The following is a 25,938-nucleotide window of genomic DNA, read 5'->3' as shown; positions in this document are numbered from 1 at the left end:
GGTGCTGGGGGAGGAAAGGGGGAATCCCCATACCTGCTGCTAGAGAAAGTTACCAGCAAATAGCAGAACATACCACCCACACAAGGCTTTGTTGCAGAATAATTTTCAATTGAAATGCAAGAAAGAGAAGGGACACATTTGGGTCAGACAAGACAAGACAAATGGTTTAAGAGAACCCCATCATGTTTTGGCAGCATTTCAGTTGCCCCCCCCCCCCCCATTCAAGGAGGCCACACAATACACCATTTACAAATTACTCTTCTAATTCAGTGCCATAGAGAAAAGTCCTGAATTCTCATGTGGGTGCCATTGGTTTTGGGTGATTGAGAAATAAACCAACCTCATTTTTACCCTCCTTTCCCAAAAGGGATTTTTTTTCCAGCCCCCTTTGGTCATTTGACAAATGTTTCCCAATGCCGTTTTTCACCTGCAGTCTCTCCTCCTTCTGCCTCCCTGTTTACCTGGATTGCTTTATTCGGAGATGCCTCCATTGTGATCATTATTTTATTGTGATCTCAGTCAATGGGATCCTTCTTCACTCCACACTCACTGCCCTCACCCTTTTGTTGGTTTGTTTCGTTGGGAACAAACGGATCGAACCTGTTTGAAAATCATTGGCCCGGCACGTGTCCCGGCGCCGCGTCACAATCGGGAGGGAGAGCGACGTCAACGTGGGGCGGGGCCAGAGGGGGGAGGGGCGTGGTCGCGCCTGCCACTCACCGCCTCCGTCACCGGAATGTACCACTAGAGCAGGAGAGGGAGAGCTATGAAACTTTGAAACGCGTCGGAGTACAAATCACTCACGGATGAGGGCGAACGGGAAACGGACGACTGAAAACAGCATTAATATGTTTTTAAACAGCTGGTTAAATTTCCCATTTATCGGTATTTTTTATTTTGTTATTTATTGTGAGAGGTGAGTCCCCCTGCTTAACCTAGCTGGAGATGGTTTCGCTCGGAGTCTGAGCGCGAGGCCGGCGGTTCTGCGCAGCCTCAGAGCACGCAGACTGCAAGCCGCTTGCTGAGGGGAACGGCTTACTGGTGTTGTTGGAGGAGGCTTTCTGTGTGGTAAATATACTGGAGCCACTTGCTCAGTCGGCAGTTGAAGCCTTGTATAGGGTGATAAAGATGGCGTTGCTACCTCGGGCGGTGGTTAGAGTGAAGCAAACCCCTGGGGGTGCCAAGGATCCGGGTTCAATTCCGACCTTGGGCTCTCTGTCCGTGTGGAGTTTGCACTTTCTGCGTGGGTTTCCTCTGAGTGCTCCGGGTTCCGAAGATGTGTAGGTTAGATTATTTGCCCCTCCGTGTCCAGGGATGTGTGGGTTGGGGTGAGGTAGTTGGCCTGGGTGAGGTGCTTTTTTTTGTGTGGGGGGTGGGGCAGTGGTGACTTAATGGGCTGAATAGCCTCCTTCTGCACTGTAGAGGTACTATAATTCTATGATAACCCTTGGGGGGTCCCCATAGGCAGTGGGGGTGGAGGATGGCACTGGGGTGGAGGATGGGCACGAGCGTGGGCGTCTGTGTTGGGGTGTTGAGGTTGGGATGGCACTGTGGGAATGGAGATATATGGGTTGGGAGTGTCATGGGGAGCTGCTTTTGCACCAAAGTAGCAGGAAGAGGTGTTGGGGGCAATGTTGCAGGCTGAGAGGGGTGGTGAGATTTAGGTGTGAAGAAATGGCCTTATGGTGCTAGAGGCAATAACTTTAACTTTTCAAGCATCCAGTTTGAGTTTCAACCACAGATACAGGGTGATGTTCCCTTGACAGCATTCTGTCAAGCAACCCAAGGCCGGTAAGATTCTTAAGGGGCTTGGCAGGATAAATGCTGAGAGGATTTTTTCCCCTTATCATAGAATTTACATGCAGAAGGAGACTATTCGGCCCGTCGAGTGTGTACCGGCCCTGGGAAAGGGCATCCTACTGAAGCCCATGCCTCCACCCTATCCCTATAACCCAGTAACCCCACCTAACCTTTTGGACAGTAAGGGGCAATTTAGCATGGCCAATCCACCTTTGGACTGTGGGAGGAAACCCACGCAGACACTGAAAGAAAGATCAAACTCCGCACAGCCACCCGAGACTGGAATTCAACCTAGGAGCTGGGAGGCAGCAGTGCTAACCATTGTGCCACTGTGCTTCCAAGAAAGTCTAGGACCAGAGGGCATTGCTGCAGAATAAATAATAAGACTTGACAGGGTAAATGCGGAGAGGATGTTTTCCCCGCATCATAGAATGAGATGAGGAGGAATTTCTTTGCTGAGTCTTTGGAACTCCTTACCACAGAGAGCTGTGGGGAAGAGTCCTTGTGCATGTTTAAGATTGAGATAGATTCTTGATTAGTTAGGTAATTGAGGGTTACAAGGAAAAGACGGGAAAGTGGATGTGAGGAATGTCGGATCAGCCATGATACTATTGAATGGAGGGGCAGGCTTGAGGAGCCGAATGGCCTACTCCTGTTCCTCTTATTGTTGTATAGGGACAACACAGGTTACATTGAGCAAAGCTTCCTCTACCATCTTTACAGGGAGACTGAGCGGAATGCATCAATGTGACAATTTTCACATCCAACACTGATTCCTGCCAGTTCGTTTTGGGTTTACTAATCAGTCCTAAGTGATAATATATTTGCTGCAATTTGAACAGAGATTTCCTTCTGTATGGTGACTTTTACGTACTGCACCTGTCCTCGCCTCTGCATTTAGTACCATTTTAAAATGAGTAATACATGACCATATTTGACCGGAATGGGAAGCGATGATGTGTTACTTGACATACGGAAGTTTATGACCGTTGTGAGGTTCAATATCCAACAGAAGGCATAGAATTTACAGTGCAGAAGGAGGCCATTCGGCCCATTGAGTCTGCACCGGCTCTTGGAAAGAGCACCCCACTTAAACCCACATATCCCCATAGCCCAGGATCCCACCTAACCTAAGGGCAATTTAGCATGGCCAATCCACCTAACCTGCACATCTTTGGACTGAGAACAGAGAACCAAGGTGGATACTGAAAGTACAGAAATTATTTCAGAAGAAATGGGGGGAATAATTTAGTGCCCAATATAAAAGGGAACTCGAAAGTAGAAAATTCATAAATAATACCAGGGCAGTTGAAGGAAGAGTTCAACTGAGTAGGGACCAAAAAGGAGATCTTTCTTTTGAGGCAGTTGTCGCATTAAATTAGTTCTTGCATCTGTTTTCACAGAAGAAAAGAATACTGCTGCTACAGTAAGAATAAAAATTGAATAAAAATAAAGAGGAGGCCTTTGAAAGACGTTAAAGGGCATCTAGTCTGGTAACATGCACCCTAGGTTACTGACCGAAATTGAAAAGCTCAAGCAACAATTTTCCACTCCTTGGAGACTGGGCTAAATCGCTGACTTTTAAAGCAGACCAAGGCAGGCCAGCAGCACGGTTCAATTCCCGTACCAGCCTCCCCGAACAGGTGCCGGAATGTGGCGACTAGGGGCTTTTCACAGTAACTTCATTGAAGCCTACTCGTGACAAGCGATTTTCATTTCATTTCAAGTGGGGAGGATGATGGTTCCAGAGCACTGGAGGACTGAAAATATTACACCCCTTTTGAGGAGGCAGTGGCGTAGAGGTACTGTTGCTGGACTAGTAACCCAGAGACCCAGAATTGTGTGGGTTTGAATACCGCCATGGCAGATGGTGAAATTTGAAAAAATCTGGAATTAAAATCTGGACCAGTCAGTCGTCACGGTGGGGAAACCCTTTAAAAGCAATAGTTTTCATGGAATTAAAGAGACTGTGGCTACATAGATAGAAAACTGGCTAAGTGATGGAAAATGGTGAATGGTTGTTTTCCTTTCCATTGGAGGGATAGTGGGGGTTCAGTATTTTTAGCGTGGGTTCAATTCCTGTACCGGTGGCACGGTGCAGTTGCCTCACCGCGCCAGAGTCCCAGGTTTAATTCTGGCCTTGGGTGACTGGGTGGAGTTCGCACACTCTCCCTGTGTCTGCGTGGGTTTCCTCCGGGTGCTCTGGTTTCCTCCCACAGTCCAAAAATGCGCAGGTTAGGTGGATTAGCCACGCTAAATTGCCTCTTACCAAAGATATGCAGTTACGTGGGGTGACAGGGACAGGGTGGGGGAAGTGGGCCAGACTCTTAGCTGAATGGCCTCCTTCTGCACTGTGGGGATTCTATGGCTGAGGTTACTCATGAAGGCCCTGCCTTCTCAACCTGCCCCTTGCCTGTGGTGTGACCCTCAGGTTAAATCACAACCAGTCAGCTCTCTCTCAAAGGGGAGAGCAGGCTATGGTCCTCTGGGACTATGGTGACATTTACAGTTTCTGCATTTAGTACTGTGACAACTGCTCTTTTTCTATTCATGACCTGGACTTGGAAATACCAGACACATCTCAAAGTCTGTAGATGACAAAAAATTGGAAATGTTGTAAATGGTGCAGTGGGTGGTAATGGATTTCAGACCGACATATACTGGTGAAATAGGCAGACAGGTATTATGTATCATCATATGATTCTAATCCTTGAGCAGTAGAAGGAGTGGGGGGGATACCAAACTTACAGTCCCGTTGAATATTTTCAAGCCTTGATGCACTCTCCTTTTTCTCCCACATACTCTTGTATTCCTCCTTTTCGAATTTTTCTGCCCTTCCCTTTCGTATTTAATGTGAAGCATTTGCAACCATCTTTAGCCAGAAGTACAAAGTTGATGATCCTCTGCCCCAACATCAGAGAAGCCAGTCTTGTCAATTCGATGTGATCAAGAATGGCTAAAAGCACTGGACACTCAAGGCTGTGGACTCTTGACAACATCCATGCTCCAGAACTAGCTGCACCATAATCACTCTGTTACAGTACAAACACATCACCCAATGTGGAAAATTGTCCTCCGTTTAAGATCCTCTCTTTTCTTTTCTCCCATTTCAATTTAGTGGTTGCACCCTCTACTTCTCCCAGTCCATGTTTCTGCTGCTCCTGGCTGTGCAGCATGTGATGCTGGCCACCCCACCCCTCGCTGTGAATCCCAAATCATCAGCTCCTAGTTCCTGCTCTTTCCTTTCGCTTCCTCTGCTTCCCAAGACATTCCTAGCCTCCATCTCATCCGTACATGAACTTTCTACCCCATCCACCGCCCGCCCCCAAACCCCAGAATAGTGAGACACCACTGGATTTCACATCCACTCCTTCCTGCTGCGTGCTGAGCCCCCGTCTATATCGGACACAGTCTGGATAACAACATTCACCATTCCTGACTCTGGACCCCCTCTGGCTACGCTGTGGCCCCAGCTCCCTACAGCATTAGTAGGGTGACTTCACTGCAAGAAGCTCATTCAAATGACTGTCAGTGTTATTTACAGATAGGGCCATGGAATTCCATGCCCCTTTTCAAGATTACCAGTATGGGGTGTTTTCTGTGCCACATGCCAGGCAAAGGCATCTTTGTCCTTTGGATGTCCTAAGCAAGTATCCAGTCCTGGGGATGGTGGTTGAGAGGTTGACTTTCTGTACTCTGGGGATGTTGGTTGGAGAGGCCTCATTACACGAGAGCCCTCGTTTTCACCTTTTTTGGGCGGCACGGTAGCACAGTGGGTAACACTGTTGATTCACAGCGCCAGGGTCCCAGGTTCGATTCCTGGCTTAGGTCACTGTCTGTGTGGAGTCTGCATGTTCTCCCTGTGTCTGCGTGGGTTTCCTCCGGGTGCTCTGGTTTCCTCCCACAAGTCCCGAAAGAGGTGCTGTTAGGTGAATTGGATATCCTGAATTCTCCCTCCGTGTACCCGGACAGGTGCCGGAATGTGTTGACTAGGGGCTTTTCACAGTAGTTGTGAGTACAAGCCTACTTGTGACAATAAATATTATTATTATTACCCCCACACATGTACCTGTGGGCGATGTGCCTTCAGTTGCAAGCTGCTGTGGTAATTTGAAAGCTTTTCTGCCGTTTATAATTTGCTCAATTTCAAAGGGAAGTTTGCACCCATCGTAACAAAAGTTATCTGGGGCTGTCGGTGTCATTTTTGTCAGGGTTGTCTACTGTTCTTTTAGAAGCTCAGGGATAGAGCTTGTGGTTTGTTTCTGTGGGAAGCAGAGTGCTGAGAGAGGGTAAGGTGAAGAGGAAAAAGAAATGCAAATTCTTAAGTTCTATGAACTAGTAAGTAGGGATGGATGAGAGTACTGCCTACCTTTTAGTAAAGTAATAGCCAGTTGACAGATGCCTACGGCCACACTAGTCTGAAAACGCCCGATCTCGTCTGATCTCGGAAGCTAAGCAGACTCAGGCCTGGTTAGTACTTGGATGGGAGACCGCCTGGGAATACCAGGTGCAGTAGGCTTTTGCTGCCTGTAGAGGCTGCTCACAGCTCTGTACATTAACACTGTTGTTAATCCATTACCAGTTTTGCTACTCGCGACTGCACTCACTCTCACTTTCTTTTGCCTGTTTCTTTGCTGCACTTACTCCTGCAGGTACACAAAGGGGTGATGTTTGGTCCAGGGTTGGGGAAGAAAAGCAAAAGAAAATAACATGGAGACATCAAAACACAGAAGCATGGGTCTAGATTGACATTTCCTCAAATTCCGTTTTTTGTGTGGCCTATTTAGTGTGTTGGCCCTATAAAGTATTCTGCGAGGCAACATAAAGGGACTGACTTGTGATCATCCTGCACTGGAACTTCAGGGTTGCTGTGCAGTCACACGGCTTAGAAGAAACATTGGGCCAGACCCACACTTCATAACTTTGTAAGGTGATGCGTTGGCATATTACTGATTGTGGCCTTCAAGCAGGATGCTAAACAACTTAGGATTTTAATGATTTATTGATGCCAGCTGTGACTCTGAATGTAAGATTATTTAAACCGAGAACACCATAAACCTTTGTGCCCAATGCAGTTTTGCGATGATAATAAACCCTTTCACTTTTGCAGGTTGTCTGATGCCATATTTGCATGGACTTTTAAAAGTTGCTGCTACAGCCGGTCTTTCCAGATGCAGTAGGAAAACGGGTGGAGTTAGACGTGGATTCTTTTGGGACCTTCCACATGTCCGTGCTCAAAGTCGCAAAACTATGGCTAAAAGTAAATTTGAATATGTTCGCAACTTCGAAGCTGATGATACTTGTCTGCAAAATTGTTGGGTTGTGGTTCGACTGGATGGCCGGAATTTTCACAAGTGAGTGGAAAGCATATTATCGTTTGATACAGACTGATGAATTGTGGAAGAGAAATAATTCATTGTATCCTTAAAGTACTTTGAGGTGTTTTATGCAACCTCTAGATTTAAAATCCATCTAAATCACTGCTGCTTGTGTCTCAACTTGCAACAAAGACTCCTTCATGAATCATTCAAGTTAGTAACATTATGGTGGGGCAGGCAATAAACAAAGAAATAACTGATGCATGTAGAAATGGTACAGCAGTTATCATGGGGGATTTTAATCTACATGTTGATTGGTTTAACCAGATCGGTCAAGGCAGCCTTGAGGAGGAGTTTATAGAATGTATCCGCGATAGTTTCCTCGAACAGTATGTAATGGAACCTACAAGGGAACAAGCGGTCCTAGATCTGGTCCTGTGTAATGAAACAGGATTGATTCAGGATCTCATAGTTAGGGATCCTCTCGGAAGGAGCGATCACAATATGGTGGAATTTAAAATACAGATGGAGGGTGAGAAGGTAAAATCAAGCACGAGTGTTTTGTGCTTAAACAAAGGAGATTACAATGGGATGAGAGAAGAACTAGCTAAGGTAGACTGGGAACAAAGACTTTATGGTGAAACAGTTGAGGAACAGTGGAGAACCTTCCAAGTGATTTTTCACAGTGCCCAGCAAAGGTTTATACCAACAAAAAGGAAGGAAGGTAAAAAGAGGGAAAATCGACCGTGGATATCTAAGGAAATAAGGGAGAGTATCAAATTGAAGGAAAAAACATACAAAGTAGCAAAGATCAGTGGGAGACTAGAGGACTGTGAAACCTTTAGGGGGCAACAGAAAGCTACTAAAAAAGCTATAAAGAAGAGTAACATAGATTATGAGAGTAAACTTGCTCAGAATATAAAAACAGATAGTAAAAGTTTCTACAAATACATAAAACAAAAAAGAGTGGCTAAGGTAAATATTGGTCCTTTAGAGGATGAGAAGGGAGATTTAATAATGGGAGATGAGGAAATGGCTGAGGAATTGAACAGGTTTTTTGGGTCGGTCTTCACAGTGGAAGACACAAATAACATGCCAGTGACTGATGGAAATGAGGCTATGACAGGTGAGGACCTTGAGAGGATTGATATCACCAAGGAGGTAGTGATGGGCAAGCTAATGGGGCTAAAGGTAGACAAGTCTCCTGGCCCTGATGGGATGCATCCCAGAGTGCTAAAAGAGATGGCTAGGGAAATTGCAAATGCACTAGTGATAATTTACCAAAATTCACTAGACTCTGGGGTGGTCCCGGCGGATTGGAAATTAGCAAACGTGACACCACTGTTTAAAAAAGGAGGTAGGCAGAAAGTGGGTAATTATAGGCCAGTGAGCTTAACTTCGGTAGTAGGGAAGATGCTGGAATCTATCATCAAGGAAGAAATAGCGAGGCATCTGGATGGAAATTGCCCATTGGACAGACGCAGCATGGGTTCATAAAGGGCAGGTCGTGCCTAACTAATTTAGTGGAATTTTTTGAGAACATTAACAGTGCGGTAGATAACGGGGAGCCAATGGATGTGGTATATCTGGATTTCCAGAAAGCCTTTGACAAGGTGCCACACAAAAGGTTGTTGCATAAGATAAAGATGCATGGCATTAAGGGGAAAGTAGTAGCATGGATAGAGGATTGGTTAATTAATAGAAAGCAAAGAGTGGGGATTAATGGGTGTTTCTCTGGTTGGCAATCAGTAGCTAGTGGTGTCCCTCAGGGATCAGTGTTGGGCCCACAACTGTTCACAATTTACATAGATGATTTGGAGTTGGGGACCAAGGGCAATGTGTCCAAGTTTGCAGATGACACTAAGATAAGTGGTAAAGCAAAAAGTGCAGAGGATACTGGAAGTCTGCAGAGGGATTTGGATAGGCTAAGTGAATGGGCTAGGGTCTGGCAGATGGAATACAATGTTGACAAATGTGAGGTTATCCATTTTGTTAGGAATAACAGCAAAAGGGATTATTATTTAAATGATAAAATATTAAAACATGCTGCTGTTCAGAGAGACCTGGGTGTGCTAGTGCATGAGTCGCAGAAAGTTGGTTTTCAGGTGCAACAGGTGATTAAGAAGGCAAATGGAATTTTGTCCTTCATTGCTAGAGGGATGGAGTTTAAGACTAGGGAGGTTCTGCTGCAATTGTATAAGGTGTTAGTGAGGCCACACCTGGAGTATTGTGTTCAGTTTTGGTCTCCTTACTTGAGAAATGACGTACTGTCCCTGGAGGGTGTGCAGAGGAGATTCACTAGGTTAATCCCAGAGCTGAAGGGGTTGGATTACGAGGAGAGGTTGAGTAGACTGGGACTGTACTCGTTGGAATTTAGATGGATGAGGGGGGATCTTATAGAAACATATAAGATTATGAAGGGAATAGATAGGATAGATGCAGGCAGGTTGTTTCCACTGGCGGGTGAAAGCAGAACTAGGGGGCATAGCCTCAAAATAAGGGGAAGTAGATTTAGGACTGAGTTTAGGAGGAACTTCTTCACCCAAAGGGTTGTGAATCTATGGAATTCCTTGCCCAGTGAAGCAGTAGAGGCTCCTTCATTAAATGTTTTTAAGATAAAGATAGATAGATTTTTGAAGAATAAAGGGATTAAGGGTTATGGTGTTCGGGCCGGAAAGTGGAGCTGAGTCCACAAAAGATCAGCCATGATCTCATTGAATGGTGGAGCAGGCTCGAGGGGCCAGATGGCCTACTCCTGCTCCTAGTTCTTATGTTCATTGACCTACTTTTGCTGCTGGTCCACCAACATATGTACAAGAGGAGGCCATTCAACATGCGTACAAGAGGAGGCCATTCAACCCCTTGAGCCTGTCCCATAATTTCATTAGATAATGAATATTCTGCATCTTAACTTCACCCTCTTTCCTTCACTCCATATCCTTATCTACCAAATATCTGTCACTTTGTTACAAGATTATTAATTGAGTTAGCACCTTTTTTATATTGGAGAGAGTTCCACATTTCTACCAGCTTTTACACAAAGGGTTTGCTAACTTTTTTCTCTTGAATGACTTGGTTCTGATTTTAAAGTTATGTGGCCTTGTCATAGACTCCCCCATCAGCAGACAAAACTTCTTTATCTACGATTTCCTCATACACCTCAAATTAACTCACCTCTTAACCTTCTGTGTTCCAGGAAATATAGGCCTGGTTTATGTAATAGGTCCAGGACTAGGCCATTCAGCCCCTCGAGCTGTCCCATCATTTAATGAGATCATGCACTTCATACAAAAATTTATCTTTATCCTCTAGTGAGAGCTGAAGTGGTCTAACCTTGTTAAGCTGTAGCAGAACTACTTATTTTATTATTCTAGGCCTCTAGTTATAAAAGCTATCATTCCATTATCTTTTCAGATTATATTTATTATATAATCTTATAAGATTATATTACCTATTACATTTTGGTTACCTGTGTGCTTGAACCCGAAAATACCTTTGGACCTCCATCATTCTCTATTTAAATAGCCCTCACACTTATCCTTTTTTATTGGTCGAGAATCAATGACCTTGACCTTGCACTCATCTGCATTGAAATCCATCTGTTAACATTTCATGAAGGCCATGCTTTTAGCTGTTTGTGTCCATAGATCAAATTCCCTCCCTATATCTCTCCATCTCTTTTCCTTAAAAGATATCCTTAAAACCTACCTCTTTATCCAAGCTTTTAGCCACCTATCCTAATATCGCCTTTAATCGATCATAGAATTTACAGTGCAGAAGGAGGATGTTCGGCCCATCGAGTCTACATCGGCCCCCGAAAGAACACCCTACCTAATCCCACACCTCCAACCTATCCCCATAATCCAGCAAACCCACCTAACTTTTGGACACTACGGGGCAATTTACCGTGACCAAACCACCGAACCGCACACCGTTGGACTGTGGGAGGTAACCGGAGCACCCGGAGGAAATCCACGCAGACACGGGGAGAACGTGCAGACTCCGCATAGACAGTGACCCAAGCCGGCAATCAAACCCGGGTCCCTGGTGCTGTGAAGCAGCAGTGACTGTGCTACCGTGCCGCTCCCTGATGTGAAATGTTTTTGGGACGTTTTACCTTATTAAATAAAAGTTGTTAATATCTTCGTGAAGTGTCAGAAACATATCACTCTGCCAGCAACAATCCAGAAGCAGGTTCATATGTATTCTTTGTCAGTACTGATTGAGGGGTTAAATGTTGCCAAGGGCATCACTTGCATCCGTCTGAACATACAGGGTCTTGTTTCAATGTTGTCTAAATGGTATCTGTGATGATGCAGCATTCTCATTGTTAGTTGAGACTGAACTGAATCTCACAATGGGGCTGAAACCCATTTAATCAAATTCAGGAGGCGAGTGTTATCAGCTGAGTGGACGTAAGTATGATGATTATCTGGTCATTAAACAGAATGGCATCTTGAATAAGTTGATGCCATGTCAACCAAGCTTGTCGATATGTCGTTGCACACTTAGATTGGTAAGGTTTTAATTTTCCTTTATTGAGCATTGTAAATATTGATATTGCAGGACATTAAAGTTTTAGAAGAGGAGGTAAATCGGGACGCTGAAGCTAGGTGACACCAAGATTCAGTTATAAAAGTCAGTGGATTGAACGACTGAGGGGAAAGAGTTCCATGGTTTTGAGATCCAGAAAAGGAGAGGAATTTTTAAATTCACATTCAGTTGCATATGCAAGCTTTCATGTCACCAGTAACTCAAAATTAGTCAATGAGCACACTCTAAATCGCGTATTAGAGGTTGATTTAACTTTGTGTGCTTATCTAGTCATTTTTGTTTCGAAAGAGGCTTTTTACTGAAACGTTGCTTAAATAACACATGAAAGCAATGAAACTTAAAGCCTCTGCAAGCTAATGGTTACAGAGAAAAGAATAGAGTGGGTGAGTGATTGGGCTCATTTAGTGACCCAGAGGGTGTCGGTTCAACTCTCAACATAACGGGATGTTAATTCAATAAATCTGGTCATTTGTGGGCTCGGGCCAGAATATAAGCTCTTGTTAAAATTGTTGTTAAAATCCAGTTGGGTCACTAATGCCCAGAAGCTGGCTATCGTTTACCTGATCTGACCATTCATGAGACATGTTAGGAAGCCCTTCACGCAAATCATAGATTATCATAGAATTTACAGTGCAGAAGGAGACCATTCGGCCCATCGAGTCTGCACCGGCTCTTGGAAAGAGCACCCTACCCAAGGTCAACACCTCCACCCTATCCCCATAACCCAGCAACCCCACCCAACACTAAGGACAATTTTGGACACTAAGGTCAATTTGTCAAGGCCAATCGACCTAACCTGCACATCTTTGGACTGTGGGAGGAAACCGGAGCACCCGGAGGAAACCCACGCACACACGGGGAGGATGTGCAGACTCCGCACAGACAGTGACCCAAGCCGGAATCGAACCTGGGACCCTGGAGCTGTGAAGCAATTGTGCTATCCACAATGCTACCGTGCTGCCCACTACCAAGGATGGTAGAAGTTTGGAACTCTCTCCCACAAACAGCAGTTGAAGCTAGACCAGTTGTTAATTTTAAATCTGAGGTAGATTTTTGATTCGCAAAGATAGTTAGGCCACAGATCAGCGTGATCTCATTGAAGGGCTGAATGGCCTACTGCTGTTCCTATCTGTGATGCCATGCTGGAGGCAAATGGTAAAAGGCAATGAATACAACTTTACAAATGTAATTCCGAATTCTTTAAGCAGAGTTTCATGTAAGACTAGCTATCAATGTTTGTTGACAATAAATAATCAGTTTTAAAAAAAAACACAAGCTGGGATAAGAGTTCAATTACCCTGGGGAGCCCTAGAAGGAGAATATTCTGGTTCTGAGCCTTGGTCAATTATTTTGCAACTTGACTTAGGGATTCTTCTGTTCCTGAATTAGAGGCAAGGGCTTCTCCTTTTATCATGTAGAGTAGGACCAAAGCTTTGCATCCTTGTACAATATGTTTGTTTTCTAAGTTCAGTTTTGTGTGCGCAAGTACTGCTGTTTGAAATGCCTGTCTTTTGGTCAGCTCTTACATAAGCTGTTTTTTTTACTTCAGATTTGCAGATCAGCATGGTTTCAAAAAGCCCAATGATGAGCGGGCCCTCCAGCTGATGTCCAAATGTGCATTAACTGTCATGGAAGAACTGAATGACATTGTGATCGCCTACGGCCAAAGTGATGAATACAGCTTCGTCTTTAAAAGGAAAAGTAACTGGTTTAAGAGGAGAGCAAGGTGCAGTGTACAAATAGAGGCTTTCATTATGGACTGGTTTCCTGGTTTCATTTGCTTCCGATGTATTGTGGCTAAGTTTCAGAGGAAGCAATGATGCGTCTGTTAAACACAGTGGTTACATGTACTGATATGAGGAAAAACTGGAAGAATGGAGACTCTTTGAATTGAGGTAGGGGAGGTTGAACTGAGGTAGGGGAGATTCTTATGAGACGCTTTGAGGTAAACAGGTAAGAACTCAGATTCAGTAACTAGAAGGCATACATTTAAGATTCCGAGAAGGTTCGATTTACTTTCATGGTGAGGGTGTTTGAAAGATGGAATGAGCAAATAGAGCTTGCAGGGTAATGTACATTAGAAGGACATTAAACCTTTTGAGATGGTTCCTCCATTCTGTTAGACCATTGCCAATCTGTTCCTAATTCCATCTACTTGTTTACTTCCATATCCCTTAATATCCTTATTTTATTTTTAAAAATCAACTGGGGGCAGGGGGTTGTTACAATGCTTCCTGATATCAGGAATGATCCAATTGATCTAATTCTAATTTTAAAATTATGCCACCTTGTTCTGGACCACAGAGGAGAAATAAGGTAGCAAGATAAACTGACACATTTAATAATTTTAAAGTATCATATTCCTTAATCTTCTATACTTTAGGGAGTAAACACCTAGTCTAGCCTAAAAAATAGCTCAGATATTTATTTCTTCAAGAAAGGAGGGAGATAGAAAGCAGAAAACTATAGGCCAGTTAGCCTAACATCTGTCATAGGGAAAATGCTAGAATTTCTTTTTAAGGGGGTTATAGCAGGATACTTGGAAAATCATAATTTTATCAGACCGAGTCAACCTGGATTTGTGAAAGGCAAATTGTGTTTGATTAATTTATTAAGAGTTTTTGGGGAAGGAACAAGCAAGGTGGATAAAGGGGAACCTGTAGATGTGGTGTACTTAGGTTTCGGGAAGGCATTCGATAAGGTACTGCATCGCAAGCTAAGAAAACATGGTGTAGGGGGTAATATCTTGGTATAGATAAATAAAGGTAAAGTCACATTAGTCCTAGATGACCATAGGCTGCTTTCCCCTTTGAGGGAGCGAGCTGACTGGTGGTGATTTAATCTAAGGATCACCACACATCCGGCAAGGAGCAAGGTTTAGAAGATAAACGATTGGTTAACTAAGAGGAATAAATGGGCTTTTTTGGGTTGCCAAATTGTAACAAGTGGAGTGCCATAGGGATTGGTACTGGGGTCTGAACTTTCTATATTGATGATTCGGATGAATGGACCAAATCTGTGGTAACTAAATTTACAAATGACAGACACCAAGATAGGTAGAAAAGTAAGTTGTCGAGAGTGTCTGCAAAGCAATATAGACAGGTTAAATGAGTGAGCAAAAATTTGGCAGATGTAGTATATTGTGGGAAAATGGGAATTTGTCCACTTTGGCAAGAAAAATAGGAAAGCACTATACTACTTAAATGGAAAGAGATTGTAGAACTTAGAACAAGAGGAATCTGGGTGGCCTTGTACATGAATCATAAGAAGTTATTTTTTTAAAGCTCATTTACGGGAAGTGGGTGTCACTGGCTAGGCCAGCATTTATTGCCGATACCTAATTGCCCTTCAGAAGGTGGTAGTGAGCCACCTCGTCTGCTGCATTCCTTGCGGTGTAGGTACACCTACAGTGCTGTTAGGGAGTGAGTTCCCGTATACAGTATGCAGCAACAGCAAGTGATTAGGGAGGCAAATGGAATGTTGCCATTTATTGCAAGGGCAATGGAATATTGCTGTAACTTTACAGGGCATTGGTGAGACTAAATCTGGAACACCATGCACAGTTTTGGTTCCTTATTTGAACAAGGATATTGCATTAGAAGCCGTTCATAGGTTAATTCTATTCATTCCTGGGACGTGGGGCCTATTTTATGAAGACAAATTGAACAGGTTGGACCTGTATCACTTGGCGTTTAGAAGAACGAGGGGTGATCTTATCGCATCATACAAGCTCGGACTTCATGGAGTGGATACCGGGATGCTGTTTCCACTTGTGGAACTAGATTAGAGCTAGTGGATACAGATTAAGAATACAAGGTCTCACTTTTGTAATGATATGGAAGGTGGTTCTCACCCCCACAACCCAAAGATGTGCAGGGTAGGTGGATTGGCCACGCTAAATTGCCCCTTAATTGGGGGTGGGGTGGGGAGGGGGGTCGGAGAATTGGGTAGTCTAAATTTATTTTTAAAAATGATATGGAAGGTGTAATTGCAGGCTAAACAAATCCCAAAGGGAAACTACCAGCTATTGCAACAATTTTACTATGAGAAAATGCATGTACTGAAGTCAGGAGCCACAAATTCCAATAATAGATTTGGAGATTTTAAATATTGAATTAAAACATTTATTAACTAAAGGAAACTTAAACACACAAAAAGATTACATTTATACAGCTAAAATTTAGTCTCGCAGAACATTTCCCCGCTATAATATTTCTACTCGGTTAGGCAACAGTCCCAATAGATATTTAATCTATAAAAATGTCAGTAATATTACTATATGCACCCACTGTTGCAATAGGGAAGATATGTGTCTCAGTTTTTCTCTCTCGCTTTGCTGTGGAGAATTCCAAAAGCTTCAGAAACCCTCCTGTCTGAAAACAACAGCCAGTCTTCTGGGTGACTGCAGACTGCTCACTGTACCTCATCACTGATCTGTTCCAGCACAGAGCACTCTTCAAGGTCTTACATGGCCACTCCCCCACCCTTTCCTTAAACATTTTTTTCCTATTTTATCTTTACAACTTTATCTTTAACACTATTGTTCACAACATCACTCTGAACTTAACCATGTTCTCTGTTGCCCCCATCATTGGGTGAAATAACACTTAATAGGCTTTCCCAAGTTTACTTATGACCTTTCCTTAAGTTGTAAACTTCTTCTTGTCTCCCTTTGAAATTCACCAGCTAAAAATCTAAATCCTCACTTATTTCCAAATGCAAATTTCTGCCTTTGTTTACTTGGAGAACATCCAACTTGGCCCGATGCACTTCAAATGCCTGATTTTCACACCTAGCCCCTTTTAGTATCAATGCTATAGACACTCAGTCCCTAGCTTAATTAAATTAGTAACACAAAGGCGCACACAGCATTTCCACAGACCAACAAAGTATGCAGAAAATATTAGAATAACATTTTCATACACTTTTAAGACTAAGATTAGAATTTTTTTTTCTCGATAGTCTGGTCTCCTCAAAACAATGGAAGCTGGGTTATTGAGGTTATTCAAAGCTGAGTTAGACAGATTTCTGATAGACAAGGGAGTCTACGGTTATGGGTACAGGTGGCAAAGTGGAGTTGAGACCACAACCAGATCAGCCATGATCTCATTGAATGGTGGAGCAGGCTTGAAGGACTGTATGGTCTCCTCTTACTCCTAAATCCTATGTTCCTATCCAATCTATCCTCCATACCCATTTAGCCCTGGCATCATCACCAGAATGACACTCTGCAGAGAGCTGGCATACAGATGATGTGCTGATGGGTGTCTCCTTTCTGTGTATGCTTGAGAGACACTGAGAGATACAATCTGCTTATCATATTCCACTGTAATAACTATTGTTTATACTGAAGGGTTAAATGGGAGAGGCTTGTCCGTTTGGTGGTGGGAGAAATGTTACTTCCGGAGTTTGTTCCTGCAATCAACTCCTGAATTGGTGCTGGGGTTCAGTGACAGCACCTCTTTCTCAAGAGGCTGTTCTTCAATATGATCTGAGACGGAATATTGGTATGCAGCTACACTGCTTCCTTAGCATAGACCATTATTTATCCTCTGATCTACCAGAGAAAAGAACCCACCAATTAAACTGCCCTGATTTAGAGGAGCTAAATCAACATAAGCCAGGATCAAGCATGGGGTCTACCTAACACAAATAGCATAAATACATAGAACTTGCAGAACAAGAAGTGGTCATTTGGCCTAACTGGTTCTATGCTTGTGTTTGTCTTCTCCCATTTTATTTCATCCACCCTATCTGCATGTCCTCCTATTCATTGCTCCCTCATGTACTTATCTAAATTACTCTATGCCATTTGCCTCACTCTCCATGTTGTGGTAAATCCCACTTTCTAACCAAAGAACACCACTGGGGTTGCACGCTTGCCGATGGAGCCAAAGGACAAATCTTTTCTCAGAACCAATGTTTCACAGCGCCAGGGACCCGGGTTCGATTCCCAGCTTGGATCACTGTCTGTGCGGAATCTGCATGTTCTCCCCGTGTCTACGTGGGTTTCCTCCGGGGTGCTCCGGTTTCCACCCACAAGTCCCGAAAGATGTGCTTGTTAGGTGAATTGGACATTCTGAATTCTCCTTCAGTGTACAGTAGTGTGGCGACTAGGGGATTTTCACAGTAACTTAATTGCAGTGTTAATGTAAGCCTACTTGTGACTCTAATAAAGATTATTAATATGAAACAGGTAACAAGATAACTGGAACTTCATTTTCTATGAGATTGACAAATCCTTTTTGTTCTCCCAACAGCAAATTCATAAGCCATGTCGTGTCCCAGTTTTCTTCCAGCTTTGTTTTCTACTGGCAAGATTACTTTAAAGATCAGGCCCTCTTATTTCCACCTGGATTTGATGGAAGAGTTGTTCTATATCCGAGCAACCAGAACCTGCGAGACTACCTAAGCTGGAGGCAGGCAGATTGTGAGGAAATTAACTGGATTGTTTTCTCATTTGCAATTTAAACACCATTTACAGGCTTTGCCCTGATACAGGATTTTGCCATGATACAGGATATTGACACTGATACGTCAGCCTAGTGGCCACTGCTCACATGAACCTTCATGAGTGCTTGCTCATCACTAAAATGGGATGGGATCATTGCAGCGGGTATATGCGTCCACGTGCGTTTGTGTATTAAAGTCTGATAAAGACTGTCTGTGACCACTTGGATGCACTTTCTATTGTTTCAGCTGTAGTACTTTCAGTCCAGACTAATCTCTTCCCAAAGCCAGTGAACTGACATGCAGCTGTTGCCGCAACTGACACAAGGTACCTCAGCGTTGTCTGGGGCACTGTCGTGGTCAGTGACTCAAGGAACATAACACATGAGTTAGGTGCAATTCAGCCTCTCGAGCCTGCTCCGCCCTTCAGTACGATCATGCCGAGTATATCTCGGCTTCAACTCCAGTTTCCTGCCCATCCTCTATAATCCTTCAACCCATTACTAATTAATAATCTGTCCCAAATTTACTCAAATGTCCTGGGACCCACCACACTCTGGGTAGTGAATTCCATAGATTCACGACCCTTTGAGAGAAGTAACTTCTCCTCCTCTGTTTTAAATCTGTTACACCTTATCCTAAAACTATGAACTCTTGTTCTAGATTGCCCCACAAGATGAAGCATCCACTCTACGCCTACTTTTTATCATCATAAATACTTAAATTAGATCTCCTTTCATTCTTCTGAAGCAGAGAGAGTATAGGCCTAAATTGCGCAATCTTTCTTCATAAGACAAATGCAATATCTCTGGAATCAATCTAGTGAACCAAATTATCCAGTTGACTGGATAATTTTGTCTTTTTCCTGTTTCAAGTGAACATAATATGAAAATTCCAACCCTCTTCCATATGTCCTTCCAGATGAAAGATTAGGACTGCTTTGTGCCTTCAGATGGGTTGTACTTTTTCTGTTCCACGTGCATGAATTCTGTCACCTTCTGGGCCATTGTATACATGTCCAATGTGGATTTGGATTGAAATCAATTATTCAGAATATCCTGCTTTCAAATGCACTAACAGTAGTTTTTTGTCAATAGGTCATATTAATAACCTTTACAACACAACCTTTTGGGCACTGGTGCAGCAAGGTGGCTTATCTAATAGCGAAGCTGAAGAGAAACTAAAGGTACAAAATCCTGACTTGCTATTCTGTATGGGTTAGGACTGGGATGGCTTAATGTATGTGTGCATGGGTGTCTTTTTCCTCACTCATTTTCTCTTCCTATCCTGTTAATGTGGGGTATCAAGCTGTTGGGAATATATCCCTTAATCCGTTTTCGGTTTGTAAAATGCTAGGAATAGTGAATAATGAGTTAACAAGTTTAAGCGTAGAATAGAACGCAGGCAGTATAATGTTGGCAAAGGGGGAGGGCACATCGGGCATTAGCATGTCTGCTGAGATGATAATTCCAGAATTAGCACATCCTCACGTGCTAATGGTTTGGAGAGATTGGAAATGATAACCTTTATGGGTTGCCTAACTGCTCAAGAATGTGAAATATTTGCAGGATAATGAACTGAATGAGCTGCTGTGCGTGTGCATGAGGTGGGGAACGTTGTCTACTTGACTCCCAGCACCCTTAGGTTAGTTTGTGAGGTTAATGCCTATGTTAAATTCTATAAAGATAGATGCACTGGAAAACTATTGGGACTCTAAATCTTCTTAAGGAGGGGCTACCTTAAGAGGTTGGAAAGCTTAGTTCACAATGAGGAATCAGTTGTTTGAGAGTTTAAATGTGCCTAACTAATAAACCCGATATAAGCAGCACTTGTATTAATTTGATAAATAAAGATTAATGATCAGGCAGATCCCTCTCCTGAGTACATGCCTGCACTGAAGTAAAAATTGTCCTATCAAGCCACACCAAATTTGTCTTGCTTGCAGAGAGATAACAGACCACCTGATTGTGGAGGACCTCGCAGTGAAGTCCAATTGTTTTCACACTGGTATCTATATCAGTGTACTTCTAGCAGAAGTTGCTACTTAATGATCAGGACTCTTAGACATAATGTTTACTTTTCCACATTCATTGCTGAGGGCTACTGCTGACAGCTGTAGTACCTCGATGGGAAAGAGGTATTTTAAATTAAAGGCCTTTGGAGGATGAAAACATGGCACTATGCAGTCCACTTTCGGATCTTTCCTGCATTGATAGCTGGCTCTCTTGGGTCAGGAATTGATGTCACTTTGGTTTATTTGATGGCACTGTCACCTCAGTTGGCAGGTTGTGAATTCACGCCCTCATCAAAACCCAAGGTAACAATCTAGGCCGATACTTCAGCGCAGCACTGAGGGAGTGCTGCACTGCCGGAGGTGCAGTCCTTCAGGTGAGATATTAAACTTAGTGTCTTATCTGCTTGTTTAAGTTGACAGTAGAGTATCCATGGCATTATTTAGAGAACAACAGAGTGCTGTTCTAGTGTCCTAGCCAGCACCACCAAGAATAGGTTTGCTGTTTTTAGGATCCTCATGTACAAAATAACTGCAAATTTGCCAATACAAATCCTTGCAATTCAAAGTAACTCTTGTGCCAAATTGGTTTGAGGGGTGTATAACATTCAATATGAATGCATGTGTTTAAATTTTAAGAACCAAAATCTAGTGATCGGCCTCAGGGCAACCACTCTGCTAATTTCTCCATAACTTGCGTTCTTACACTTCCTTTTTCAGTTGGTTAAAGGAACCTTCCAGCTTTCAAATTCAAGTTGTTCAACATAATTTTCTTTCTCCCATTTGATCTACGCCCCTTTAATTTTCCTTCAATCTCCCTCTTCAGCAGGTTCTCATGTGTTAGAAAATGGCCAACCCAACCTTGTTGCATTTTCTTGATGCTATTCCCTAATGATCGTTCCTCCTCCACCATCCTGAGAACTTCTTTGTTGTCCTTATATTTTTTTCCCTCTGACCCACTCCATCCTTCTTCAGAACCACATTTCACAACTTTCTGGTCTTTAGCTGTCTTTTCTCAAGATCCATATTTCAGCCCAGTACAACAAGACACAGTCCTTGAATATATTCAAGGTTGTGTTAGAGAAATTTTTGATCTTCAGGGGAGTCGAAAGTTTGAGGGAAAGACAAGAAATTGGAGCTGAGGCCGTGATCAGTTCAGCCACGATCAGTCCTGATAGCTCTCCTCTTGAGCTCACTGCTCATTCTTCTGCAGAAAAATTCTTTATATTTGGAAAATGTATTATTTGCCTTTGCTATTCCAGCTCTGGCTTCTTTCTGGTAGTAACTACCTTCTGATCATATGTTTCCCAGTTACTTAAATTGCAATAGCCATTCCAGCTGTTGACCTTGACTTTTCCTGTCATTATTTCTTCCAAACCTCAGCACTTTTGTCTCCTTTCCCCATTTCATTCTGTCCAGTAGTGTCTGCAGATCTTGTGCTGTACTTGCCACTTTAAGAATGGCTTTTATTTTTAATTGTAACTTGGGGAGATTTGCTCAATGATGTATTTTGTTTTAACTTTTGGCACAGGGGACTCTTGCCGGAGAAAAAAATGACATTTTATTTCTAGAGTTCAATATTAACTACAATAACGAACCGGAAATCTATAGAAAAGGAACAGTGCTGATATGGCATAAGGTGAGATCTGTTATCGTATAGCTAATATATTTTGTTGCTAATATACCAACCACATTGGATGTCCAGGATTTACACAGAGCAGTGTTTCATTGCTAGTTCGAGGCTATCCTACTCAGCTGCCTCAGCAGCTCCCTCCTTGTGTTCCCCTCACCAGGAACCAAGATCAAAGCTAGTGGAGGGAGGACGCATTGTAGGAAAATATAAAAACATTTAAAAAATAGGAGCAGAAGGCCATTTAAGCCTGCTCCACCATTCACACGATCATGGCTGATCATCCAACTCAATAGCCTAATCCCATGTTCCTCCATATCATTTGATCCCCTTCGCCCTAAGTGCTATATCTAACTGCTTCTTGTTGGGCGGCACAGTGGGTAGCACTGTTGCTTCACTGACCCAGGTTCGATTCCCAGCTTGGGTCACTCTGCGGAGTCTGCACGTTCTCCCCATGTCTGTGTGGGTTTCCTCCGGGTGTTCCTGTTTCCTCCCACATGTCCCGAAAGACGTGCTTGTTAGGTGAATTTGACAATCTGAATTCTCCCTCCGTGTACCCGAACAGGCGCAGGAGTGTCACGACGGGGGGATTTTCACAGTAACTTCATTGCAGTTAGTATATGCCTATTTGTGACACTAATAAAGATTATTTTTTTAAAACAAATTTTAATTAACTGTTTCTTGAAACCAGAAAATATTTTGGTCTCAACTACTTCCTGTGGTAACGAATTCCACAGGCTCACCACTCTCCAGGTGAAGAAATTTCTCCTCCTCTCTGTCCTAAATGGCCTACACCGTATCCTCAGACTGTGACCCCTGGTTCTGGACACATCCACTATTGGGAAAAGGAAACCTTTAATATATTTATGGTCTGCAGGAATTTGGAGGTTGACTGAGGGGCAGCAGAGATTGAGTCTGAGATTCATTTTGGATTTGGGAATGTAGCTAAAGCTTCCTAGTTGCATAATGTGCTGTGAGCGTGAGTAATCCTCTTTTTAGTAAAAATAAATGTTACGGATTCAATCCACAACCATAAAAGCTAAGCAGATGCTCTGTTACCTGGCCCCATGAAAGAAGGATACATTGATAGATGCAGGTGTTCTAAGTACGTGGAACAGGGCTTTCTCTGTATAGAAAGCCTGTTGGTGATATTGAAGACAGAACAAACTCAGCCATATGGAAATTGAAGGTCCTGAAAATTGGCCACAATGTCTATCTAAAAATCATATGAATGCACTTTAAAAATAATTTCTTTTCAATGAATTGCACTTGGTAATGCTGAGGCTGAGGGTATGATTAATTAGGCACCATATGATCACCAAGTCTGGGGAGCTGGTGACGATTATATTGCCGTGTGTGGGAGCTTGCTATGTGAAAATTAACTGTCACATTTCCTACATTACTACAGGGACTAAGTACCACTGTAAAGTGCTTTGGGAGGACATCATGTGGTCATGAAAGATGCTATAGAAGTGCAAGTTTTCTCTTGTCTGAAGTTGTCACTGTTTAGAATAGGCTACTGCCTTGTGAACAAATATTGCTAAGCTAAACCATTCTAAAGAGGATGGGATTGATTCCAGTCCTCGCATTTAAAATGCAAGTAGTTGCAAGAAAGGAGGTCGGGAGAAACATTTTAGTTCAATTATAACGGGTAGTGGCATAGGTTACAAGGAATGGCAGTTGAAGTGGATAGTTTAAATGGTTTCAAGGGACAATTTGATGATCTTCTGGAGAGTGTTGAGTGGAGAAGATATGAAGTTGATCTTTGAATAGAACAATATTATTGGGTCTGAATGTCTTTTGTACCTCAATGTTATGTTTTAATGTGCATTTGGAGTCAGATTTATCTTGGTCAGATTGTGGTTATTAAACTCCTAAAGCCGTGTGAAATAAAGATCAAAATTTACTAATCCTATGAACTTAATGGTGAGATCTCATTTTGAATTTTTTCCCCCATTTAAGATTGAAGAAACTATTGATAAAAGGATCACAACTCCGGATGCACCAGAAGGGAAAAATGTTGTGGTTAAAAGAACTCGCAACAAACTACTCCCATTTCATATGGACGTCATTGGAGATAAGTTCTGGGAGGAGCATTCACAGATTCTTGCTGACAGCTAAGCAAAAGACTTTTGCTTTACTTCTCAGCTCTTGTTGGTGCTGTGCCGGATTACAGACTAACAAGCACTGGTGGTGCTCATGCTATCTTTTTCAGGTGGTTATTTTTGACTTTGAGTTTTATACCAGGGATGTTACATCATGGTCAAGACAACTCTCTGTCTGGTTCCAAGATACACGGCTGTACCTTCCGTTGGAGTTCACTGGATAGCAGGCAGGAACAAGAATCCTTTGGGTTTTTTTCTTTCCTCACCTCCCTGACCAGAGTGCTGAGGCCAACCATCATTCCGTGCTCGCACGGAACTATTTTGGAAGAGACTGTAAAATTTGAGCTGGTGCCCCATTTAAAGTTGAATTATGTATAGCTTTTTAATGTTTTAACATTGTGCTTTTGATAAATGTCTTTGAATGAAGAAATGTAATATTATGGCTGTAATTGAGGTCCCAAATTCAGGTTAATCATTTCTAATTTATTAAATGTTGGCAACCTTGTTAAATGTCTTCTAATGAGTTGTTAGTTGGAATTGTTTGACATCGTACTTTGTCAACTTGTTTCATTATTTATGCACTGTATACTCGTACTTAGCTGTAAAGTCAAGCTGACTTGCTTTGTCGACCATTGTGCAAATTTGTGGAACATTTTTAACCAACCTATTTTTTAGCTATACATTGTTTTCTTTGTAGTCATGAATATCTGTGAGAAACTTCAAGGCAGAGAGTGGAGGCAAATGACTGTGTGAGCTAGCTGGAATCTGTCATATAGGGTTGGTCTGCAACTACATGGATGATATATGGGTCAAATTATTACCTTTAATGCTTGTGATTAACAGTGACTACAACTTCTATTTATATAGAGCTTTCATATTGTAAAACAACCTAAACTGCTTCACCGGGTCACACACCATCAAACAAAACAACACCGAGCCTAATAAGAAAACATTAGGTAAATGTCAAGTTTAAAAAGGATGTTTTTTAACAGCATCTTAAAGGAGAGCTGGTGGGGTTTAGTGAGGGAATTCCAGATTTTAAGATCAAGACAGGGTTTTTCAAAGTGCAGGTTGCAATCTGCGGGTGGACGGAGGGCATGGAGCGATCGGTCGCAGATTTCCCGCAGTGGTCCCTATCGTGGGAGAAGCACTCAACAGTCGCTACCGGCACTTAAAATGAGAATGGCGGCTGCTACTGCACTTTTATGAGAATGAAATGAGTCAGGATCTCACATCTGAATCTGTTGGAGAGAGCTGCTCAGGAGAATCCACGGCAATGGATTGTGTTAGCTCTGTACAGAGCTCCAGGGACTCTTGTGAACAGCTTAGAAGAAACTTAACTTGGGAACAAAGTATTATAAAGATGATTTCTTGAAGTATGGTTTTGTCAACTGTGCCAGTGCAAATAAGGATGTAAAGTACATCTGTGTTCTATGTAGGGATGTAATGAGAGAGGTTTTATATTTTAAGTGGTGGGTGAAAAATTCCTTTTGAGGGTAGCGGAGACAGTTATTAACTTGCAGCTGACTCTAAATGAAAAGACAATGCTGCAAACCTGACCTGTGGCAACACAATTAAAAACACGACAAAAGTCCATGAGGCTGTCCGCATTCTGGATTGGCACCTCCCAGCATATCCAGTGCTGAGTAAATTGAGCATTTTGTTGCCCTTCACAATGACCTACATGTGTGAGGTTGGATTTTCCGTTCTCACAAAGATGAAGGAACTGGCTGAACACTGCACCTCATGTATGCAATACCCTCTCGTCCTGTGAACCCGATGAGCGAGATCATGACCAAGCAGGCTCCCCTTTTGCGTTAAACGTAAGTGAATGGTGTGGTTAGCGAAAGTAGGTGGCGAAAGTTGGTCCAGGAAAAACACTGATCTAGAAAGTGCAGGCACAGCTACCAATATTGCAGCAAAGGAAATTGGGAATGACAATAGCACAGATCACTGACAACTAAAGCTGATAGAGATTAGAAAGGGGGAGATGTGAGGCCATGGAGGGATTTTAAAACTAGGGTGAGACGTTTAAAAATGAGAAATAAAATAAAACAATGGCTCCTCAAG

At 42.8% G+C, this 25,938-nt stretch overlaps 2 protein-coding genes and 1 non-coding gene across 3 annotated transcripts in view; 2 read left to right on the top strand and 1 right to left on the bottom strand.

The window, feature by feature from the left end:
- The window catches only part of LOC140426758 (transcription factor SOX-30-like), a 201,024-nt gene extending 200,430 nt beyond the window's left edge, over nucleotides 1–594 (bottom strand). The window contains exon 1 of the mRNA XM_072511911.1: nucleotides 462–594. Coding sequence (XP_072368012.1) covers nucleotides 462–500 — 39 coding nt within the window. The 5' untranslated portion in view covers nucleotides 501–594. The remainder of the gene's footprint in view (nucleotides 1–461) is intronic.
- A 369-nt stretch (nucleotides 595–963) lies between these two features.
- On the top strand, nucleotides 964–24,378 carry thg1l (tRNA-histidine guanylyltransferase 1-like). Its single transcript, XM_072511910.1, has 7 exons — nucleotides 964–1,068; nucleotides 6,911–7,154; nucleotides 13,222–13,398; nucleotides 17,933–18,102; nucleotides 19,220–19,308; nucleotides 21,665–21,772; nucleotides 23,726–24,378. The coding sequence occupies exons 2-7, from the start codon at nucleotides 6,919–6,921 to the stop codon at nucleotides 23,882–23,884; spliced, it is 939 nt and encodes a 312-aa protein (XP_072368011.1). The 5' UTR covers nucleotides 964–1,068; nucleotides 6,911–6,918; the 3' UTR covers nucleotides 23,885–24,378.
- On the top strand, nucleotides 6,201–6,319 carry LOC140427514 (5S ribosomal RNA). The gene has a single exon (XR_011948538.1). It is a non-coding gene; the product is annotated as a 5S ribosomal RNA (ribosomal RNA).
- Nucleotides 24,379–25,938: the final 1,560 nt, after the last annotated feature.

Source organism: Scyliorhinus torazame, chromosome 7, assembly GCF_047496885.1.
Source record: "Scyliorhinus torazame isolate Kashiwa2021f chromosome 7, sScyTor2.1, whole genome shotgun sequence".
Classification (NCBI taxonomy): domain Eukaryota; kingdom Metazoa; phylum Chordata; class Chondrichthyes; order Carcharhiniformes; family Scyliorhinidae; genus Scyliorhinus; species Scyliorhinus torazame.
Note: the sequence above shows the minus strand (reverse complement) of the source record. Positions and strands in the feature narration are given on the sequence as shown.